At 40.2% G+C, this 20,607-nt stretch overlaps 1 protein-coding gene across 3 annotated transcripts in view; it reads right to left on the bottom strand.

Moving 5' to 3' along the window:
• Window positions 1-1,105: 1,105 nt before the first annotated feature.
• LOC135462737 (fibrinogen C domain-containing protein 1-like) overlaps window positions 1,106-20,607 on the bottom strand; it is a 53,481-nt gene continuing 33,979 nt past the window's right edge. Inside the window, exons 1-5 of one of the 3 annotated variants that reach the window (XM_064739968.1) lie at window positions 19,849-20,011; window positions 14,106-14,263; window positions 13,204-13,300; window positions 2,369-2,533; window positions 1,106-1,772 (exon numbers count right to left, since the gene is read on the bottom strand). In XM_064739968.1, coding sequence (XP_064596038.1) covers window positions 1,507-1,772; window positions 2,369-2,533; window positions 13,204-13,300; window positions 14,106-14,263; window positions 19,849-20,002 — 840 coding nt within the window. In that variant the 5' untranslated portion in view covers window positions 20,003-20,011 and the 3' untranslated portion in view covers window positions 1,106-1,506. Of the gene's footprint in view, window positions 1,773-2,368; window positions 2,534-3,206; window positions 3,304-4,178; window positions 4,337-9,897; window positions 10,173-13,203; window positions 13,301-14,105; window positions 14,264-19,848; window positions 20,012-20,607 lie in introns of those variants that run through there. The other 2 variants (XM_064739965.1, XM_064739967.1) reach the window with 2 other exon arrangements.

The following is a 20,607-nucleotide window of genomic DNA, read 5'->3' as shown; positions in this document are numbered from 1 at the left end:
ATCGCTGCGAGTTCAAGTCCGGCTCAAACGTAGACAACTACATCCATTTTCTTCTTGCGTGCTGGCTAACTCTCTAATTACATTTTAAATCCGGAATTCTTACGAGGCCAGTAGGGGGGTCATGTTAGTATACCTGGATCCTCCAACGCAATTTTTAACGGAATTCAGAATTCCTCCAACAAGACAATAAAGATACACTTATGACTGCAATATTGTATGTCTTAAAAGCGATTTGCGCAGTGCATCTTGTCAACGGACAAACATTTGCACTATACATCCATGTATATGTGTAGTTAGCTCACAGCAGCTCCCATTTCCTGACACACTGTGTCTAGTTTGTATAAACTACATGCCTATGTTACCAATCTGACTCTCTGACTGAAACGTTTTGTGTGGTGTTGGAAGAAATCACTCTATCAGAACAAATCGATCAAGGTTGCCACATGAAGTTTAAAAAGCAGGCTGTTATATATTTAATTTGTAATGTTGCATAATCAAGATATCACAGTTCAAATTAAGCGAAATTAGAAATAATCGAAAGCGGCGCAATGTTATTATTTTTAACCCGTGAGGCGTAGGTTATCCCCATAGCCTTATAACGCATCTGTTTCCGTTGACGTCACTCGATGCATACTTTGATTTCTGAACATGTGTGCTCTCGTTTACACTACAACACAACGGATCCCGTGGTCCTGTAAGAATTTCATTATCATGCACGCCAGAGAAAACATGACTGTGGCAGTTTAGGCTTGTTTCAACTCCGCTGGCTAAATAACTCTGGTTATGTTATTTGCTGTCTTTTCATCAAGATAAACTCTTAATGATCAGCTGGAACATAGATACGTCAAGCTACCAAGTACCTGACCTAAACTTATACTGGAGACCACATGCCAAGATGGAGACAGGTCAACGATTATTCTTGGAACGCTGTTCTAGTCAGTAGATTATTCCGTTAGATATAGCGCACACATACACCTTTCTCTTCAAACTTCACAGTTTATCTTCATTTTTCTAAAAACCATACCCTTTTTTTTACATTACCTTTTTATGTATACTGTAAATCTAGTACAAATATATGTGAAGTAGAAAATCGCAAACTTACACAAACTTTCTCAGTTTTCTGCCTGGAAGGTGAAAATGGAATAGAAAATATTTTTTCCAACGGTCCCAGCAGACAGTCCGGAAATGAAGAGGTCTGCTATGGTGAAGTTACCGGTGGTATCTGACAAAGCTATCTTGATGTGGGAGGGGGAGGGGGTCGGAGGAACAAAGCTGCTCCCACGTTCCGAGTATGTCCATCAAAGATGTCAAAATTTTTGAACACTGACTGAAAATACGTATAAGACATATGGTTTATCAGGAGACAAAATATGCCTCAAATACAATTTTTCCAAATCTTTTTTTCAGCTTCGATGTAGCTTTTATCATTTCCCTGCAAACCATAGTCTTTGTTTCGGAATTATTTTTCATGAACCCTTGAGCTGAGCTGATCCGTCTAGAATATGTTTACGACTTCCCCACAGGTCGGATCTTCATCTCCGCATACTGTAAATGTCCGTAATTTTCTAACCAATAGACCCCTGCTATACCGGAGTATTTTTTCCTTGGTTTCCCGCCAACATAAACGTATTCTCCGTTCAGGTTACTACGATGACAACCGCTATACCACCAGCCAGCTTTATATTCCTCGGCGCAGTGTCCAGTGGGCAATGCGTCGTTGTCACTATCCGGAGTGCTAAACTGGTATCCATTGTGGTAGGTCATTGAATCTTCTGTAAGATTAAATCAGATAGCGTGCTTTATACAAAATAGCAACAGTGCAAGTCAAATAAGGCGACAAATAAACCTTCTGGTTTAGTAAAGGGTCGTGGTTTTTATTTCTGGAATTTTATTACCTAAATCTCTTCTCAATCGACAATATTGGCTGGGCTTTGATGACAACAGATGGTCGACGACACTCGGCGTACGGTGTAAAAACTCTGGTGTTGTTATTGTCATCCATTAATATGGTGTGGAAATGTTTACGTCACCTGTGGGAAAGTTTGTTAACAGCTTGCCATAGGTTAATGGTTTAGCACGGGCAATCCAGTACGTTCCACCCAAAATACTCACCGCCATTGTATGAGTCAAAAAATCTAAAGTATGGGGGAAACCAGGCTGAGCCGGGGGAAATCCACGACCATCGGCAGTTTGCAGCCAGGCCTTCCCACGTACGGCCGGAGAGGAATCCAGCATCAGTTGGGCTAGAACCCACATTGGTGAGTGGTTCCTAGGTCATTGCGCAGCGCTGAAGCGCTAATCCTCTTGGCCACAAATGACCTCTGCCCATGAATAGCGTATCCCGTATCATCTGTTGTCATTAACTTACCTGCTGTCCCCGAATAGCTTCCCAACATCAGCCGGAATTTTTGCCTCTCTCCCGATATGCAAAATCTGCTGTAAGTAGCATGGAAGCTGTTCCCGCTATAGTTTGCAATGTTGATCATCAACTCATAGTGACGCTGTGATGTCAACAAATGTAATTTCTCTAGTCCTAGGAAGAGAAAATATTGTAATGGTAGATTTACATTTATTTTATGTATGCGCATTACTGACACTAGGCTTGACACTTTGCCCACCCAGTCACGGATTACTGACACTATGTATGACACCTTCTCCTTCCTGTGACGAATTACTGACACTATAGGCATGACACCTTGCCCACTGACTTAATGGACTTGACGGACAAGGTGTCGTGTGTGTCAGTTATCTGTGAAGCGATGGAAAATATGTCATGCCTGGAGTCAAGAATCGGTGGCTAGATGGACAATGTGTCATGTGTTGTAATAGTATTTCATGGCTGGGAACGAAAACAGTCATTACTAGTATCAGTAATTCGTGACTGGATGGACAAGGTGTCATATATGGTGTCAGGGACAAGTGACAGGCAGGAAACCATACACGACACCTTGTTCGTCCATTCACGGAAGGAAGGCTTAGGTCCCAGCGATAGTCACACAAGTGATCTTGGTAAAATCAAGTATAAAATTTACTCGACATTCTTGTTGAAATGGGTTTTGTGTTAACATCTAGCCAGATGGTCATTGGAGCGTGTAAAAGTTTCTACCATGTAACAAGCACTGTAGCTCTTTACTAACAAAGGAAGATAAGAATATGGGGTGTTGCCAATAGGATACGTGCAATATGTGGATTTAGAATTTTCTTACCCAACCAAAACTCCAGGTAAAGATTTCCGAAACCATCCTTATATCCCTGCCATATTCGTGTGAAGTCCCCGGATCCGTCCTTTCGTCTCTGAAACACCTGTAGACAATAAAAGAGACCTGGTTTTCCTGATAAAATACATATCGTCTTTAACTGCGGCATACGTGAAAAGATGTTTCAACAAACCGTCAGTATTCTCTGCCATTGACAGTTAAGCCAGCTATTTACATTTGCTGGGATAATCCATCACTCACTAACAGGCTAATTAGCTAAATTTCCAGGAATTACTGATGATTCACAGACGAGTCAGTCATTGGCATTTGCTCTGATAATTCATTCATACAGTCACTGATCTGTTGCTTTTTGATCTTGCTGGGGTAATTTATTCATTCACAGTAAAGCCGGATAGCTGTATTTGCTCTGATAATTCATTCAGTTACATATGGGCTAACTAGCTATAGCTGCGGTGATAATTCATCATTCACTGTCAGGTGAGTTGGCTACATTTGCTGTGATAATTCAAGCATTCACATTGACACGATAAAGCAAACACACACATTATGTATACAGAATGAAATTTACGGTCAGTGGAGTAACTCCTACCTATCCGTGACACGATATGAGGGACGGCTTCTGCAACAAACCTCTCTCTAATATTGCAAATGTCCTCCAATGTCGCAGTTACGACATTAGTAGCAATAAGACAGTAGAGGGGTTTATACATTCCGGTACCTTACTTCTAGTGAACATCGGGGTTTACTTTAAGTATAGATGAACACGTGCTATAAAACGATGTTGTCAAAGAAGATGATGAAGAATCAATGTTCGGAAATATTTGGAAATATTTAACCACATAAGGCCGTCAAAGGTGGCATATAAACGGTTATCTGACATAGTCATCGCTTAAGTTCACACAACCTCATTCAGTCAGTAAGGTGTAAACTCCTTTATATGAAATGGCTATTACAACTCACCAGCCAGCCACCTCCATTGGTTACCATATCGCAATACACCAGGAAGCCTGATCCGACTCCAAACGGAAACACTCGGTAAACTCCGCTCTTGTTGTGGTTACATTTGTGAACATCTGCACAGTCTGATGGATAGATACAACCATCAAACATGTGGGGCTCTACAAATGATGAACAGGTAACTCATCAAGCACAACCTGGGTTGATCAGATCATTTGCTACATGTGGGATAGAAGATAAAATGCCATATAGTTTAAACTAGATATTTGTGATTGAATTCATTCTGTATTTTGCTTGGATATGAGATGTGACTGAGATTTTCAGTGAGTGAGTGACTGGGGTTTGACGTCGTACTTAACAATTTTTCTGTCATGTGACAACGAAGGAATCTTTAGAGTGGATGCAATGTCCTTCCTTGTTGCAGTACGGATATATACTGATATGGTCAACCAGTTGTTGCACTATCCTCTTCATGCTAAACACCAAGCAAGGAATGTACAAATTTCTCTTTTAAGGTCTTAGGTGTGACTTGACAAAGGGTTGACCCTGGATCTACCGCTCCCTAAGCGGACACTCCACCATTTAAATTTTCAGACATATACATGTATATGTATGCACTTTGTTACACAGTGTTAATATTGCTAGCAAAATCTGTTGTACATCGCCGAGATTAACGTTATATCTGCATATGTTAAGGATGCCAAATTCAAGGCTTTATCGGCGACTGTCGACGAAATGTGAAGGGCGTATTTTATGTGTGTATGTATGTATGTATGAATGTATGTATGCACGTATGTATGCTTGGGTTTTTACGTCGTACCTTACAATTGTTCAATCATATGACGATGGGTCATTGGGTGTGGGTACATATTGGCCTAATGCAAAGCGTGCTATTTTTAAAATCTTCGGTATGGCGCGACCCTTTTTTTATTCTGGGTCTCCCATCTAAGATATAAGAGTGTAGTTCCACCCTTTAGCCCTTTATTGGAAATTCCAATGTAAAGATGCAGAATGTAAAAGAGCAAAAAATTTACAAATGCGGGAAAGATTTCAAAATTCTTAAAGAAAAATTGAATCATACCAACAGCGGAGGATATGGAAACTGTTTTTAGAAGTATTAAGTGAAAACGTGATCACATGGAGTTTCTGTTGTACCTGATGTTTGTGAATTTGATTAATTTATTCATTTGATTGGTGTTTTAAGCCGCAACTCTAGAATATTTCACTTGTACGACGGCGGCCAATATTATGTAGGGAGGAAATCCACAGCCATCCGCAGGCCTCTGGAAGATCTTCCCACGAATGGCCGTGAAGGAAGCCAGCATGAGCTGGACTTGAACTCACAGCGATCACATTGGTGAGAGGCTCCTGGTGCATTGCCCCCCCCCCCCCCCCCCCTGGTGAATTCATTTGCAGTTTGCTTGGATTTGAGATCTGATTGAGATTTTCACTGAGTGAGTGACTGGGGTTTAACGTCGTAGTTAACAATTTTTCAGTCATATGACGACAAAGGGATCTCCAAAACTCTTTTATCTAGTTCTGCTTTACTGAGACGCCTAACCGAAGGCAAGTAAGCCGTCCCGCCCGATCCATAATACTGATACTGGTCAACCAATAGTTCCACTATCCCGTTTATGCTGTATGCCAAGCGAGGAAGTTACAACTTTCTGTTTTAAGGTCTTAGGTATGACTCGACCCAGGACTGACCAAGGATCCACCGCTCCCGAAGAGCACTCTCTACTCTTTTCTCTATTCAGAGAAATACATGTATTTGTATGCGATTTGTTACACACTGTGGATATTGCTGGAAAAAACTTTTGTAAAACGCCCAGTTTAACATTATATCTACATATGCTTATGTAGAGAATTGTTACTGACTGTACCGTTTTATAAAGAATAGATAATTTATTTCGAATGTCCTAAATGTCCAACGACTGGTTTAATGACGGCAAATTTCAAAGTTGTGTGTGTGTGTGTGTGTGTGTGTGTGTGTGTGTGTGTGTGTGTGTGTGTGTGTGTGTGTGTGTGTGTGTGTGTGCGTGCGTGCGTGTGTGCGTGCGTGTGTGTGTGTATGTGTGTGTGTGTATGTATGTATGTATGTATGATAAGGGTCCTGTGTATGTGTATGTGTATGTGTATGTGTATGTATGTATGTATGTATGTATGTATGTATGTATGTATGTATGTATGTATGTATGTATGTATGTATGTATGTATGTATGTATGTATGTATGTATGTATGTATGTATGTATGTATGTATGTATGTATGCATGCATGCATGTATGTATGTATGCATGTATGTATGTATGTATGTATGTATGTATGATAAGGGTCCTACGTCATAACTTACAATTTTTCAATCATATGACGACGGGGAGTCATTGGGTGTGTGTACATATTGGCTTACTGTGTCTCTTGTGGAGGGGCGAGTTCATACTGCAAATGTGCTGCTGGCAGTGAAATGTCATGCCGAAGACACCAAACATGACACCTAATAAAACCGCATTATACTGACACCGTGTCAGCTAGTCCTGTTTGTTAAGTTGCTCTAACCTCTCAGTGATGAGCGCAAAGGGTGTTATTTTAAAAATCTCCGGTATGGCGCGACTTGGATTTTATCCTGTGTCTTCTGTCTAGGATATAGGAGTGTATTTCCATTCTTTAACTCTTTATTTTTATACATAGATAGATAGATCCTTTATTTACCCAGGGTTATATAATTAGTTATAGAGCTTGTTTATATTATGACCCTGCATTTAAACCAATATACAGTATTACTATGAATAGAAGAACATTATATATACAATAATAATAATTAATAATATAAGATATTAAAATGTGTGAAGATTTTAAATCATCAGCAAATTTGTAAATTGTTTGGAGTCAAGTAGGAATAGGACATATAAGCTGTCTCTAAAACAGATGTATACTTTTACCAGAACTTGATTTGCTAAAATATTGCTTTAAATATGCTCGTTTAAAGGACACAACATTTGGACAATATTTCACAGACTCGCTTTGGCTGTTTAAAATTGTAGCAGGGTGAATAAAACTTCGTTTAAAATACTGTGTCCTACGTTTTGGTATACACAGTTTCTTGCTGGTGTTATAATTACGTACATCTGCAGAAAAGTTGAAGCAGTGTAAGTACTGAGGGGAAGTGTTGTTAAACACTTTATAGGTCAGAACTGCACACCAAAAATTGATCCTGTCAGCAACAGACATCCAGTTCAGCTGTTTAAAAACATTTGCTTTTGGAGTTAAGATCTGGTAGGGTTTCAAAATAACACTAGCTGCCCTCTTCTGTAATTTTCTCCTTTTATCGATAAAGTTTTTTTTTGATATCTTGTTACTTAATTGTAGGACATGATTGTGCCAGGTCAGTCCACTGTTAATTAAGATACCTAACAGTTTGTATTCCAGAACATTTCCCATCGACACATTATTTATGATTAGAGACAAAGGATGCACACGAGCTAACCACTGTTTTCATCCAATTAGCATACACTTCGTGTTGTCATGGTTAAGACTTGACTTGTTTATATACATCCAGTTTGATACATTCTCTAGATCGGCTCATAACCTGGTCTCGATCTCGTTTACATTTTTACCACTACAAGACGGTGAACTATCGTCAGCATACAATCTCAGTGTGAGTATTCCAGTCAGCTAGGGCGTTAATTTATAAGACAGAAAATAATGGCCCCAAAATGGCCCCATGGGGAACTCCAGTGTCCACGTTCCTTGATTCTGATGCTGTTCCTTTCCAGGTTACATGTTGTCTCCTGTTTGTCAGGTAGGATTTACACCAGTTAAAGATATTTCCATTTACACCATAGGAAGAAAACTTGTGTAATAAAACAGCATGATTGACGATGTCAAATGCTTTTCGGAGATCTAAAAACGCCACACCAGTTAAAAGTCCATCATCGATATTTTTAAACCTCCTGTCAGTCATGTTGTTAAAAGAAGTTTCACATGAATGATTGGGTTTAAATCCCTAATGAAACAGCTTTTTTATACTAAAAAGGTATAAAAAAAATGTACATGTCTTTCTATTATCTTACTTACAATAGGTGAGACAGAAATTGGCCTGTGGTTGCATATGTCATAAGCCTGGCAAGATTTGTAAATAGGAGTTACTCCAGCTATCTTCCATTCATCAAAAAATATACCCGTAGATATAGACAGATTGAAGATAAAAGTCAGAGATATACAAATATGTTCAACAGAAATTTTGAACATTGTTATGGAAATTCCATCTAGGCCTCGGGCTTTACCTGCAGACATATCTTTTATCTGACTTTTATACGAAGTCTTCCGAAACAGAAGGAATTTCTGCAATAGTATTTATCGGTATTTTGTCTTTTATTTGCGGTCGCTGTGAGCTCAAGTCCAGCTCATGCTGGCTTCATCTCCGGCCATACGTGGGAAGGTCTGACAGCAACCTGCTGATGGTCGTGGGTTTCCCCCTGGCTCAGCCCTTTTCCTCCTATCATAATGCTGGCCGCCGTAGAATAAGAGAAATATTCTTGAGTGCGGCAAAAAACATCACTCAAACAAATAAATAAATAAATCTTTTATTTGTGGCAAACTTTTATTTAAACCTTTGCCAATTTCCTTGCCTATATTGCTAAACTATTCAATAAAACAGTTCACGATGTCAGGTTTTGTTATATGTGGTATCGCCCCCTACATTTAAGAAATCAGAGGATATTTTAGCTTCATTAGGCAGAATGTTCTTTATGGGTTTCCACACTTCCTTCGAATTGCCTTCTGATTCTTCTCTGTGTTTGGACACAAATTCGTTTTTCAAAGTAGTCGAAGGACACGATTTCGTTGAGCACGATAGATTTTCCAGTCCATTTCATGCTTAAAATCCATGGCCGTTTTGCACATGTGACCACGTGTGTGAATTTTCGAAAGAAGTTCGTCTGTAATCCAGTTTAAAACATGAGGACGGATCCGCTGCTCCTTTAGTGGAGCCTGCTCATCTACAACACTGAGCAGTACCGTTTTAAACGCGTACCACGCGTCATTAGGGTCGTCAAATCCTTCGATTATATTCTAAGAAATATTTTGTAAATTTTGTTGAAATTTATGCTGTTTATGATTACGATACACAACTATCCCACCACCGTTAATCTGGGTCCTATAACTATATCCCCTGTAATCCGAGATCGTTTACAGACACATTTTGAAGCTTTTCGAAGAAAAATTTGGAAATACCCAAGAAAAGAAGTAGAAAGTAACAGAGAAAAAATTCACAAATGCCGAAAAAAGATTTCAAAATGCTTAAAGAAGAATTCAATAATACCAACAGCGGAGGATATGGAAACTGACTTTGCTTTTGAAATATTAAGTGAAAACGTGGTCATATGGAGATTCTATTATACCTGATGTTAGTTAGTTTAATTTATTTATTTATTTGATTGGTGTTTTACGCCGCACTCTAGAATATTTCACTTTTACGACGGCGGCCAATATTATAAGTGAGGAAACCGGGCAGAGTCCGGTGGAAACCCAAAACCATCTACAGGTCTTCCCACGAACGACCGCAGAGGACGCTAGCATGAGCTGGACTTGAACTCACAGCGACAACATTGATGAGCAGCTCCTGGGTCATTGCGCCTCGATAGCGTGCGATTCAAATCGGCCACGGAGGCCTCTGGTGAATTTGACAACGAAGGGAATACTGAACATAGATAGCTCAAAACCTACCTGAAGTGGAGCACGTGTCCTTCAAACTGTCACTGCTTAAAGGTAGTACCTCGAACTGGTTTAAAAATTGTCCATAAGAGTTAGCTGCGCCTGTCTTTGGGTAGCTGACTACCACTGCTAACAGAGCCAGTAGTACACGGTAAGAAATCCCCATCTTTTACTGTTAGAAGCTAGTGGTGAACTGGTTGTACAGCTTACTCTTCTTGCGTATAAATGACGTCGTTTATATACCCGGCTAACACCCGGCTGCATATTAACTCTGTAAATTACTGGCTGCGTTTTTGTAAACATATTCCTTGAATTTCACATTTCACACACACACACGCACCCACACCGTCGACTGATAAATCCACATAATACAGGAGTCAGTTACAGTTTCTTGGAAATAACTCTGCCATCTGGTTCACATGGCTGAATAAAGATAAACACTTACTGTTGAACCTATAAACTTCAACCACATTCTTCAAACAGGTCACAGCGCACTGGACGCAGTCAGATACACGGTCGGGTGTACCTAAAGGCTGGGTATTCAAGCACTTAACTGTTGTAAGAACACATATATGTACTACATGGCGGAAAAAATTCGTCGCTTCGTTTCTTTATCGTCACGCACTATCATGTTATAGCTTCGCACTATCGTGACATCTGCCTGGCCGCATTAGGGAAGGTCTGACAGCAACCAGCCGATGGCCGTGAGTTTCTCAAAGGGCTTTGCTTGGTTATCTGTTTCAGCTGACGTCATCCGACGCATATCTTCATTTCTCACCATGTGTGCTCTCGTTACCCCACAACACAACGTATCCCGTGGTGCTGTAAGAATGCCATTATCATGCACGCCAGAAAAAAACATGACTGTGGCAGTTTAGGCTTGTTTCAACTCCGCTGGCTACATAACTCTGGTTAAGTTATTGGCTGTCTTTTCATCAAGATAAACACTTAATGATCAGCTGGAACAAGGTTACATCAAGCTGCCAGGTGCTTGACCTAAACCTATAGTTATACTAGACACCATATGCCAAGATGGAGGCAATTCAAGGATTATTCTTGGAACTTGCAGTCGTACACGGGAAGGTTTTTCAGCAACCTGCGGATGGTCGTTTGTTTCCCCGTCCACTGCCCGGTTTCTTCCCACCATAGGTAAATAAATCTGGAACCTAAATCCGGATCGTTTTTTTAATTACTTAATTTTTATCGCTGAATTCATGTGCATATTTTCAAAAAGAGCTTACCTTGGTGTACTTATACTTTAGCCCGAACTGGAGGCGCAAAGCTGCTCCAAAGTTTCCAGTAAGTTAATTAAACATATCAAAATTTTTGCCAATGACGGAAAACAGGTATAAAATATATGGTTTATCAGGAGATATAAAATATGCTGCAATCACGATTTTTGAAAATCTTTTCTTCGGCTTCGATGTAGCTACTAATATTTTCCTTAAAACAATAGTCTTTGTTTCAGGGTTCTTTTTCATGGACTGCTGAACTAATCCGTCTAGAATATGTCTACGACTTCCCCACAGGTCGGATCTTCATCTCTACAAACTGTAAATGTCCGTAGTTTTCTAACCAGTAGGCTCCTGCTATACCGGAGTATTCTAACAGTGGTTTCCCGCCAGCTTGAACATACTCTCCATTCAGGTTACTACGATGACAGGCCCTGTACCACCAGCCAGTTTTATATTCTTCGGCGCAGTGTCCAGTAGTCCATGCCTCGTTGTCACTATCCGGGGTGCTAAACTGGTATCCATTGTGGTAGATCATTGCATCTACTATAAGATTAAATCAGATAGCGTGGTTTATACAAAATAGCAACAGCACAAAAGAACTTTTTGGATTTGCAAAGGATCGTGATTTTTATTTCTGGAATTTTATTACCTAAATCTCTTCTTCCTCGACACTATGTGTTGGGCTTTGGTGGTAGACGACACTAGGCGTACGGCGTAAAGACTCTAGTCTTGTTATTATCATTCATTAACATGGTGTTGAAATGTTTACGTCACCTGTGGGAAAGTTCGGTAGCAGCTTGCCATAGGTTAACCGTTTGGCACGGGCAATCCAGTGTGTTCCATCCATAATACTCACCGCCTTTGTATGAGTCAGAAAGTCTAATGTATGGTGGAAACCAGTCTGAGCGCGGTGATAATCCACAGCCATTCCCACACCTGCCCACGTACGGCCAGAGAGGAAACCAGCACGAGGTGGATTAGCGCCCACATTGCTGAGAGGCTCCTGGGTCATTGTGCCGTGCTGGAGTGCTAATCTCGTCCACCACGAAGGACCTCTGTCCATGAATAGCGTATCCCGTATTATCTGTTGTCATTAACTTACCTGCTGTCCCTGAATAGCTTCCCAATATCAGCCGGAAATTTTGCCTCTCTCCCGAAATCCGAAATCTGTAAGCAGCATAGAAGCTGTTTCCGCTATAATTTGCAATGTTGATCATCAATTCATACTCACGCTGTGATGTCAAGAAATATAATTTCTCTAGTCCTAGGAAGAGAAGATATTGTAATGATAGATTTGAATTTATTTGATGTAAAAATGATTTGAATTTTATTTTATTTTATAACTGACACTAGCCTTGACACCTTGCCCACCCAGCCACGGATTACTGACATTATGCATTACACCTTGCCCACCCAGCCATGGATTACTGACACTATGCATTACACCTTGCCCACCCAGCCATGGATTACTGACACTAGGCATGATACCTTGCCCTCCCAATCACGAATATCTGACACTAGGCATGATACCTTGCCCACTGACTTGATGGACAAGGTGTCGTGTGTTGTGTAAGTAATTCGTGACTGGGTGGGGCAAAGCGTCAAGTAGTGTCAGTTATTCATGACTGGATGAACAAGATGGATGACAACAGATGAATAGCGTATCCCTTATCACCTGTTGTCATTAACTTACCTGCTGTCCTTGAATAGCTTCCCAATATCAGCCGGATTTTTTTCCTCCCTGCAGATATGCTAAATCTGACACTATGTATGCCACTTTGTCCTTCCAGTCACGAATTACTGACACTAGTCATGATACCTTGCCCACTGACTTGATGGACAACGTGTCGTGTGTTGTGTCAGTAATTTGTGACTGGGTGGGGCAAAGCGTCAAGTAGTGTCAGTAATTTGTGACTGGATAGACAAGGTGTGATAGACATTCTTTCTGAAATAGGCTCTTGTATTAACATCTAGCCAGGTGGTCATTAGAGCGTGTAAACCTCTCTAACCAAGGAAGATATGAATATGGGGTGTTGCTAATAAGATTCTCGCAAATATCTATGCGTATTGAAAATTTTCTTACCCAACCAAAACTCCTGGCAAAGATTTCCAAAACCATCCTTATATTCCTGCCACATTCGTGTGAAGTCCACGGATCCGTCTTGTCGTCTCTGAAACACCTGTAGACATTAAAAGAGACCTCATTTTCCTGATTATGTTCAGTGTTCTCTGTCATTGACTTTTAAGCCAGACATCTGGATTTGCTGTAATATTCCATCACTCACTTACGGGCTAATTAGCTAAATTTGTGGTGATCATTGATGATTCACAGATGGGCTAGTCTGTGCCATTTGTTCTAATAATTCAGCCAAAGACTTGATGCTACCTAATCTTGCTGGGGTAATATATTTATTCACAGTTAAGTCAATTAGCTGCAATTGCTCTGATATTTCATTTAGTTACATATGGACTAACTAGCTTTAGCTGCGGTGATAATTCATCATTCACCATCTGGTGAGTTAGCTACATTGCCTGTGATAATTCATGCATTCACACTGACACGATGAAGCAAACACACACATTATGTATACAGAATGAAATTTACTGGCAATGGTAGAACTTCCGTAACAAAATATGAGGGACGGCCTCTGCAACAAACCTCTCTCTAATATTGCAAATGTCCTCCAATGTCGCAGTTACGACATTAGTAGCAATAAGACAGTAGAGGGGTTTATACATTCCTGTACTCTACGTCTAGCGAACATGAGAGTTTACTTTAAGTGTACATGAACACGTACTATAAAACGATGCTGTCAAAGAAAATGATGAAGGATCAATGTTCGGAAATATTCGGAAATATTTAACCACATAAGGCTGACAGAGCATATAAAAGGTTGTGTGATATAGTCATCGCTTAACTTCATACAACCTCATTCAGTCAGTAAGGTGTAAACTCCTTTATATCAAATCGCTATTACAACTCACCAGCCAGCCACCTCCGTTGGTTACCATATCGCAATACACCAGGAAGCCTGATCCGACTCCAAACGGAAACACTCGGTAAACTCCGCTCTTGGTATGGTCACATTTGTGAACATCTGCACAGTCTGATGGATAGATACAACCATCAAACATGTGGGGCTCTACAAATGATGAACAGGCAACTCATCAAGCACAACCTGGGTTGATCAGATCATTTGCTACATGTGGGATAGAAGATAAAATGCCATATAGTATAAACAAGATATTTGTGATTGAATTCTTTGTAGTTCGCTTGGATTTGAGATCTGATTGAGATTTTCAGTGAGTGAGTGACTGGGGTTTAAGGTCGTACTTAGCAATTTTTCTGTTATATGACGACGAAGGGATCTCCACCGATCTTTTATCTAGCTGTGCTTGACAGAGGCACCTAACCGAAGGCAAGTAAGCCGCCCCGCCCGCCCGATCCATTATACTGATACTGGTCAACGAATCGTTGCACTATCCCGTTTATGCTGTATGGGAAGCGAGGAAGTCAAAACTTCCTATTTTAAAGTCTTAGGTATAACTCGACCCAGGATTGACCCTGGATCTACCGCTCCCGAAGAGCACTCTCTACTCTCTACTCTATTCAGAGAAATACATGTATATGTGTGCGATTTGTTACACACTGTTGAAATTACTAGAAAAATCCTTTGTACATCGCCCAGATTAACATTATATCTACACATGTTTGTGTAGCGAATTATTCCTCATTGTACCGTTTTATAAAGAATAGATTATTTATTTGGAATATACTAAATGTCCAACGACTGGTTTAAGGATGGCAAATTTCAAGGTTGTATCGGCGGCTGCCCAAGTCATGAGAAGGGCGTATTTTATGTTTGAATGTATGTATGTAGGTGCGTATGTATGTGTGTATATGCGTATGTATGTATGTAAGTATGTAAGTATGTATGTATGTATGTATGTATGTATGTATGTATGTATGTATGTATGTATGTGTGTATGTGTGTATGTATGTATGTATGTATGTATGTATGTATGTATGAATGAAGAGGTGTCATTGGGTATGTGTACATATTGCATACTGTGTCTCCTTGTGGCAGGGCGAGTTCGTGCCGCCAATGTGCTGCTGACAGTGAAATGTCATGCCAAAGACACCAAACATGACACCCAACCCAGCCAGATTATGCTGACACCGTGCGAACTAGTACTGTTTGTTTAGTCGCTCTAACCCTTTAGCGATGAGCGCAAAGCGTGCTATTTTTAAAGTCTCCGGTATGGGACGACCCGGGTTTTATCCTGTGTCTCCCGTATAAAATATATACGAGTGTAGTTCCATTCTTTAACTGGTAATCGGATAGACAAATAGATAGATCCTTTATTTACCCAGGGTAACATAATTAGTTATGGAGGTAGTTTACATTATCATTCTGCATTCAAACCAATATACATTATTAGTATGAATAGAAGAACACTATATATACAATAATAATAATTAATATTATAAGATAGAAAAATGTGTGAAGATTTTAAATCATCAGCAAATTTGTAAATCGTTTGGAGTCAAGTAGGAATAGGACATATAAGCTGTTTCTAAAACAGATGTATAGTTTTACCAGGACATCATTTATTAAAATATTGCCTGAAATATGCCCGTTTCAAAGACACAACATTAGGACAATATTTCACAGACTTGCTCAGGCTGTTTCACAAAATTGTAGCAGGGTGAATAAAACTTCGTTTAAACTACTGTGTCCTATGTTTTGGTATACACAGTTTCTTGCTGGTGTTATAATCACGTACAGCTGTAGAAACGTTAAAGCAGTGTAAGTACTGAGGGGAAGTGTTGTTAAACACTTTATAGGTCAGCACTGCACACCTAAAATTTATCCTGTCAGCAATAGGCATCCAGTTCAGCTGTTTAAAAAGATTTGCCTTTGGAGTTAAGATCTGGTAGGGTTTCAGAATAACCCTAGCTGTCCTCTTCTGTAATTTGTGGATTTTATCGATAAAGGTTTTCTTGATATCTTTTTACATAATTGTAAAGCATGATTGTGCCATGTCAGTCTGCTGTCAATTAAGATACCTGAACGTTTGTATTCCAAAACATTTTCTATAGGCACATTATTTATGATTAGAGACAAAGGATGCACACGAGCTAACCGCTGTGTTGATCCAATGAGCATATACTTCGTGTTTTCATGGTTAAGACTTGACTTATTTATAAACATCTAGTTTGATACATTCTCTAGATCGGCTCATAACCTGGTCTCGATCTCGTTTACATTTTTACCACTACAAGACAGTGAACTATCGTCAGCATACAATCTCAGTGTGAGTATTCCAGTCAGCTAGGGCGTGAATTTATAAGACAGAAAATAATGGCCCCTAAATGGTCCCATGAGGAACTCCAGTGTCCACGTTCCTTTATTCTGATGCTGCTCCTTTCCAGGTTACATGTTGTCTCCTGTTTGTCAGGTAGGATTTACACCAGTTAAAGATATTTCCATTAACACCATAGGAAGAACACTTGTGTAATAAAACAGCATGGTTGACGATGTCAAATGCTTTTCGGAGATCTAAAAACGCCACACCAGTTAAAAGCCCATCATCAATATTTTTAAACCTCCTGTCAGTCATGTTGTGAAAAGAAGTTTCACATGAATGATTGGGATTAAATTCCTAATGAAACAGTTTTTTTATTCTAAAAAGGTATAAAATCAATTATGTACATGTCTTTTTATTATCTTACTTACAATAGTTGAGACAGAAATTGGCCTATGGTTACAAATGTCATAAGCCTGGCTAGATTTTAAGATGGGAGTTACTCTAGCTATCTTCCAATCATCAGCAAATATACCCGTAGATAAAGACAGATTGAAGATAAAATTCAGAAGTATACCAATATGTTCAACAGAAAATTTGAACATTGTTATGGAAATTCCATCTAGGCCTCGGGCTTTACCTGCAGACATACTTTTCTCTGACTTTTAACGAAGTCTTCCGAAATAGAGGGAATTTCTACATCAGTATTTATCGGTATTTTGTGTTTTATTTGCGGTTAGTGTAAGTTCAAGTCCAGCTCATGCTGGCTTCATCTCCGGCCGTACGTGGGAAGGTCTGACAACAATCTGCTGATGGTCGTGGGTTCCCCCCGGGCTCTGCTCGGCTTCCTCCCATCATAATGCTGGCCACCGTCGTATAACAGAAATATTCTTGAGTATGGCGGAAAACACCCATCAAATAAATAAATAAATTTTTTATTTGTGGCAAACTTTTATTTAAACCTTTGCCAATTTCCTTGCCTATACTGCTAAACTATTCAATAAAACAGTTCACGATGTCAGGTTTTTTACATATGGTATCGCCCCCTACATTTAAGAAATCAGAGGATATTTTAGCTTCATTAGGCAGAATGTTCTTTAGGGGTTTCCACACTTCCTTCGAATTGCCCTCTGATTCTTCTCTGTGTTTGGACACAAATTCGCACTTCGTTTTTCAAAGTAGTCCAAGGACACGATTTCGTTGAGCACGATAGATTTTCCAGTCCATTTCATGCTTAAAATCCATGGCCGTTTTGCACATGTGACCACGTGTGTGAATTTTCGAAAGAAGTTCGTCTGTAATCCAGTTTAAAACATGAGGACGGATCCGCCGCTCCTTTAGTGGAGCGTGCTCATCTACAACACTGAGCAGTACCGTTTTTTTAAACGCGTACCACGTGTCATTAGGGTCGTCAAATCCTTTGATTACACTCTAAGAAATATTTTGTAAATCTTGTTGAAATTTATGCTGTTTATAATTACGATACTTAACACTCATATGGGAGCTCTGGTGCTGTTTACGAGATTTTTTTACAATTTAAACAAGATGGAGGTCTTATTCCAGCAAGAACTACGCCCCTATCAGCTAACACCTCTGGTTCGGTAATGTATATATGGTCTATCAAAGTATCCGTAGTTTCAGTAACCCTAGTTGGGAAATTTACCACCTGACTAAAGTTATACATTTCTAAAGTTTGCAATAGTCTGTCGTTTTGGTTTGTTTCATTAAATCCACATTGAAGTCACCAGTAAATATTGGAGTTGTATGTCCTTCCCATATTTTTCCACAACAGCCTCGAACCGATTGAAACAGTCGACTGATGAGTCAGGTGGTGTGTATACGGTTGTTATGAGGATTGTCTTTGTACCTAGCTGAAACATTTAATTCGTAAAACATTCCACATCCGCTGAGCAGAGGTGTAATCTGTTCTTGTGTGAAGCTCGAAGTCCGGACTTGACGTACACAAGTATCCCACCACCGTTATTCTGGGTCCTATAACTATATCCCCTGTATGGGGAGTCATAGCCGGGTAGACACACGTCATTGTCATCGATCATGTTATTTAGTTTACTTTCCGTGATACACTGTTTGTCGAATTCCCATGTCCTTCGCATAAGTGTGAGCTGATGGATCTTTCCTCTTGTCATTATACGTCTTATGTTCAAATGGCCTATCCACAGGCCTTTCAGAAGGTTACATCTGTCCCAGGGGTTGTTTTATCTGTTTCGTTTGGGGATACAATAGAAGCAAAACACATTTGACATATCCTTTCCGCCCACTTATCATCGTCTAATTCGCTAAGGCCAATGCATTCATTCTCAGCAACAGACCAGCAGGTCGTATGCCAGTTCTTATCACAGTTGATATATTGACAAATATGGTCACTCGGTGAGACATTTTCACATGTTTTGCACATTGAGTGAGTTTCACAGGGATCAGAACTCTCCAGTACTGAAACTGGCCTACCTACATGTTGCCGTCCTGTGTCATTAGGTAACGTCAACCGTTCAGCGGTTGTCTACACAAGTTACATAACCATTCATTACCAGTGACGAAGTCACTTTTTCCTGGGTATATACAGTTTACGTGGAACCGGTCTTTGCAAAGCTCACACAAAATTGACTTGGTTCATGCATGAACCGCACAGGTCTTGTTCGGAGCCTGGGTTAGGGTTAATATCCCCAGCAATTAGCAATACAGTGAGTGCCAGGCATTTCTGTCCTTTTGTCCTACCTGTGACCCGTTGTTTAGAGCTGATATGGCGACTTGGTGTACCTTGTCCAGATATATCTGATCGACATTTTTCCAGAACAGATTGGCACAAATACGTCCCCTTCTGCAGAGAACATGAATAGTATCCGAGATCGTCTGGTTTACAAACACATTTCGAAGCTTTTCGAAGAAAAATTTGCAAATTCCCAAGTAAAGAAGTAGAAAGTAAGGGACGAAAAATTCACAAATGCGGGAAAGATTTCAAAATGCTTAAAGAAGAATTCAATAATACCAACAGCGGAGGATTTGGAAACCGACATTGTTTTTGAAATATTTAATAAAAATGTGATCATATAGAGTTTCTGTTATATCGGATGTTAGCTAGTTTGATTTATTTACTTATTTGATTGGTGTTTTACGCCGCACTCTAGAATATTTCACTTGTACGACGGCGGCCAATATGAAGGAAGTGAGTCCGGGGAGTGTTAGGGGGAAACCTATTACCATCCAAAAGTCTCTGGAAGATCTTCACACGAATGACCGCAGTGGAAGCTAGCATGAGCTGGACTTGAACTCACAGCGACAACATTGATGAGCAGCTCCTGGGTCATTGCGCCTCGTTAGCGTCCGAATCACCTCTGCCAAGGAGGCCTCTGGTGAGTTTGACTACGAAGGAAATACTGCACATACATAGCTCAAAACCTACCTGAAGTGGAGCACGTATCCTTCAAACTCTCATTGCCTAAAGGTAGTACCTCGAACTGATTTAAAAACTGTCCATAAGAGTAAGCTGCACCTGTCTTTGGGTAGCTGACTACCACTGCTAGCAGAGCCAGTAGTACACGGTAAGAAATCCCCATCTTTTACTGTTAGAAGCTAATGGTGAACTGGTTGTACAGCTTACTCTTCTCGCGTATAAACGACGTCGCCGATAAAAACACCGGGCTACATATTAACTCTGTCAATTACTGGCCGTGTTTTTGTAAACATATTCCTTGAATTTCACATTTCACACACACACGCACCCACACCATCGACTGATAAATCCACATAATACAGGAGTCAGTTACAGTTTCTTGGAAATAACTCTGCCATCTGGTTCACAAGGCTGAATAAAAATAAACACTTACTATTGAACTTATACACTTCAACCGCATTCTTCTGACAGGTCACAGCGTATTGGACACAGGCTGATACACGGTCGGGCGTACGCAAAGACTGGGTATTCAAGCACTAAACTGTTGTAAGAAGACATATATGTACTACATGTTGGGTAAAACTACATCACATCGTTTTTTTCTCGTCACGCACCATGGTGTTATTGCTTTGCACTATCGTGACATCACATGTTGGTTTCCTCTCTGCCCGCACTAGGGGAGGTCTGCTGATGGCCGTGAGTTTCTCAAAAGGATCTGCCTATTTATCCCGCCCCCAGACATCCCGAACTATAATGCTGGCCGCCGTG

Source organism: Liolophura sinensis, chromosome 2 (assembly GCF_032854445.1).
Source record: "Liolophura sinensis isolate JHLJ2023 chromosome 2, CUHK_Ljap_v2, whole genome shotgun sequence".
Taxonomy (NCBI): domain Eukaryota; kingdom Metazoa; phylum Mollusca; class Polyplacophora; order Chitonida; family Chitonidae; genus Liolophura; species Liolophura sinensis.
Note: the sequence above shows the minus strand (reverse complement) of the source record. Positions and strands in the feature narration are given on the sequence as shown.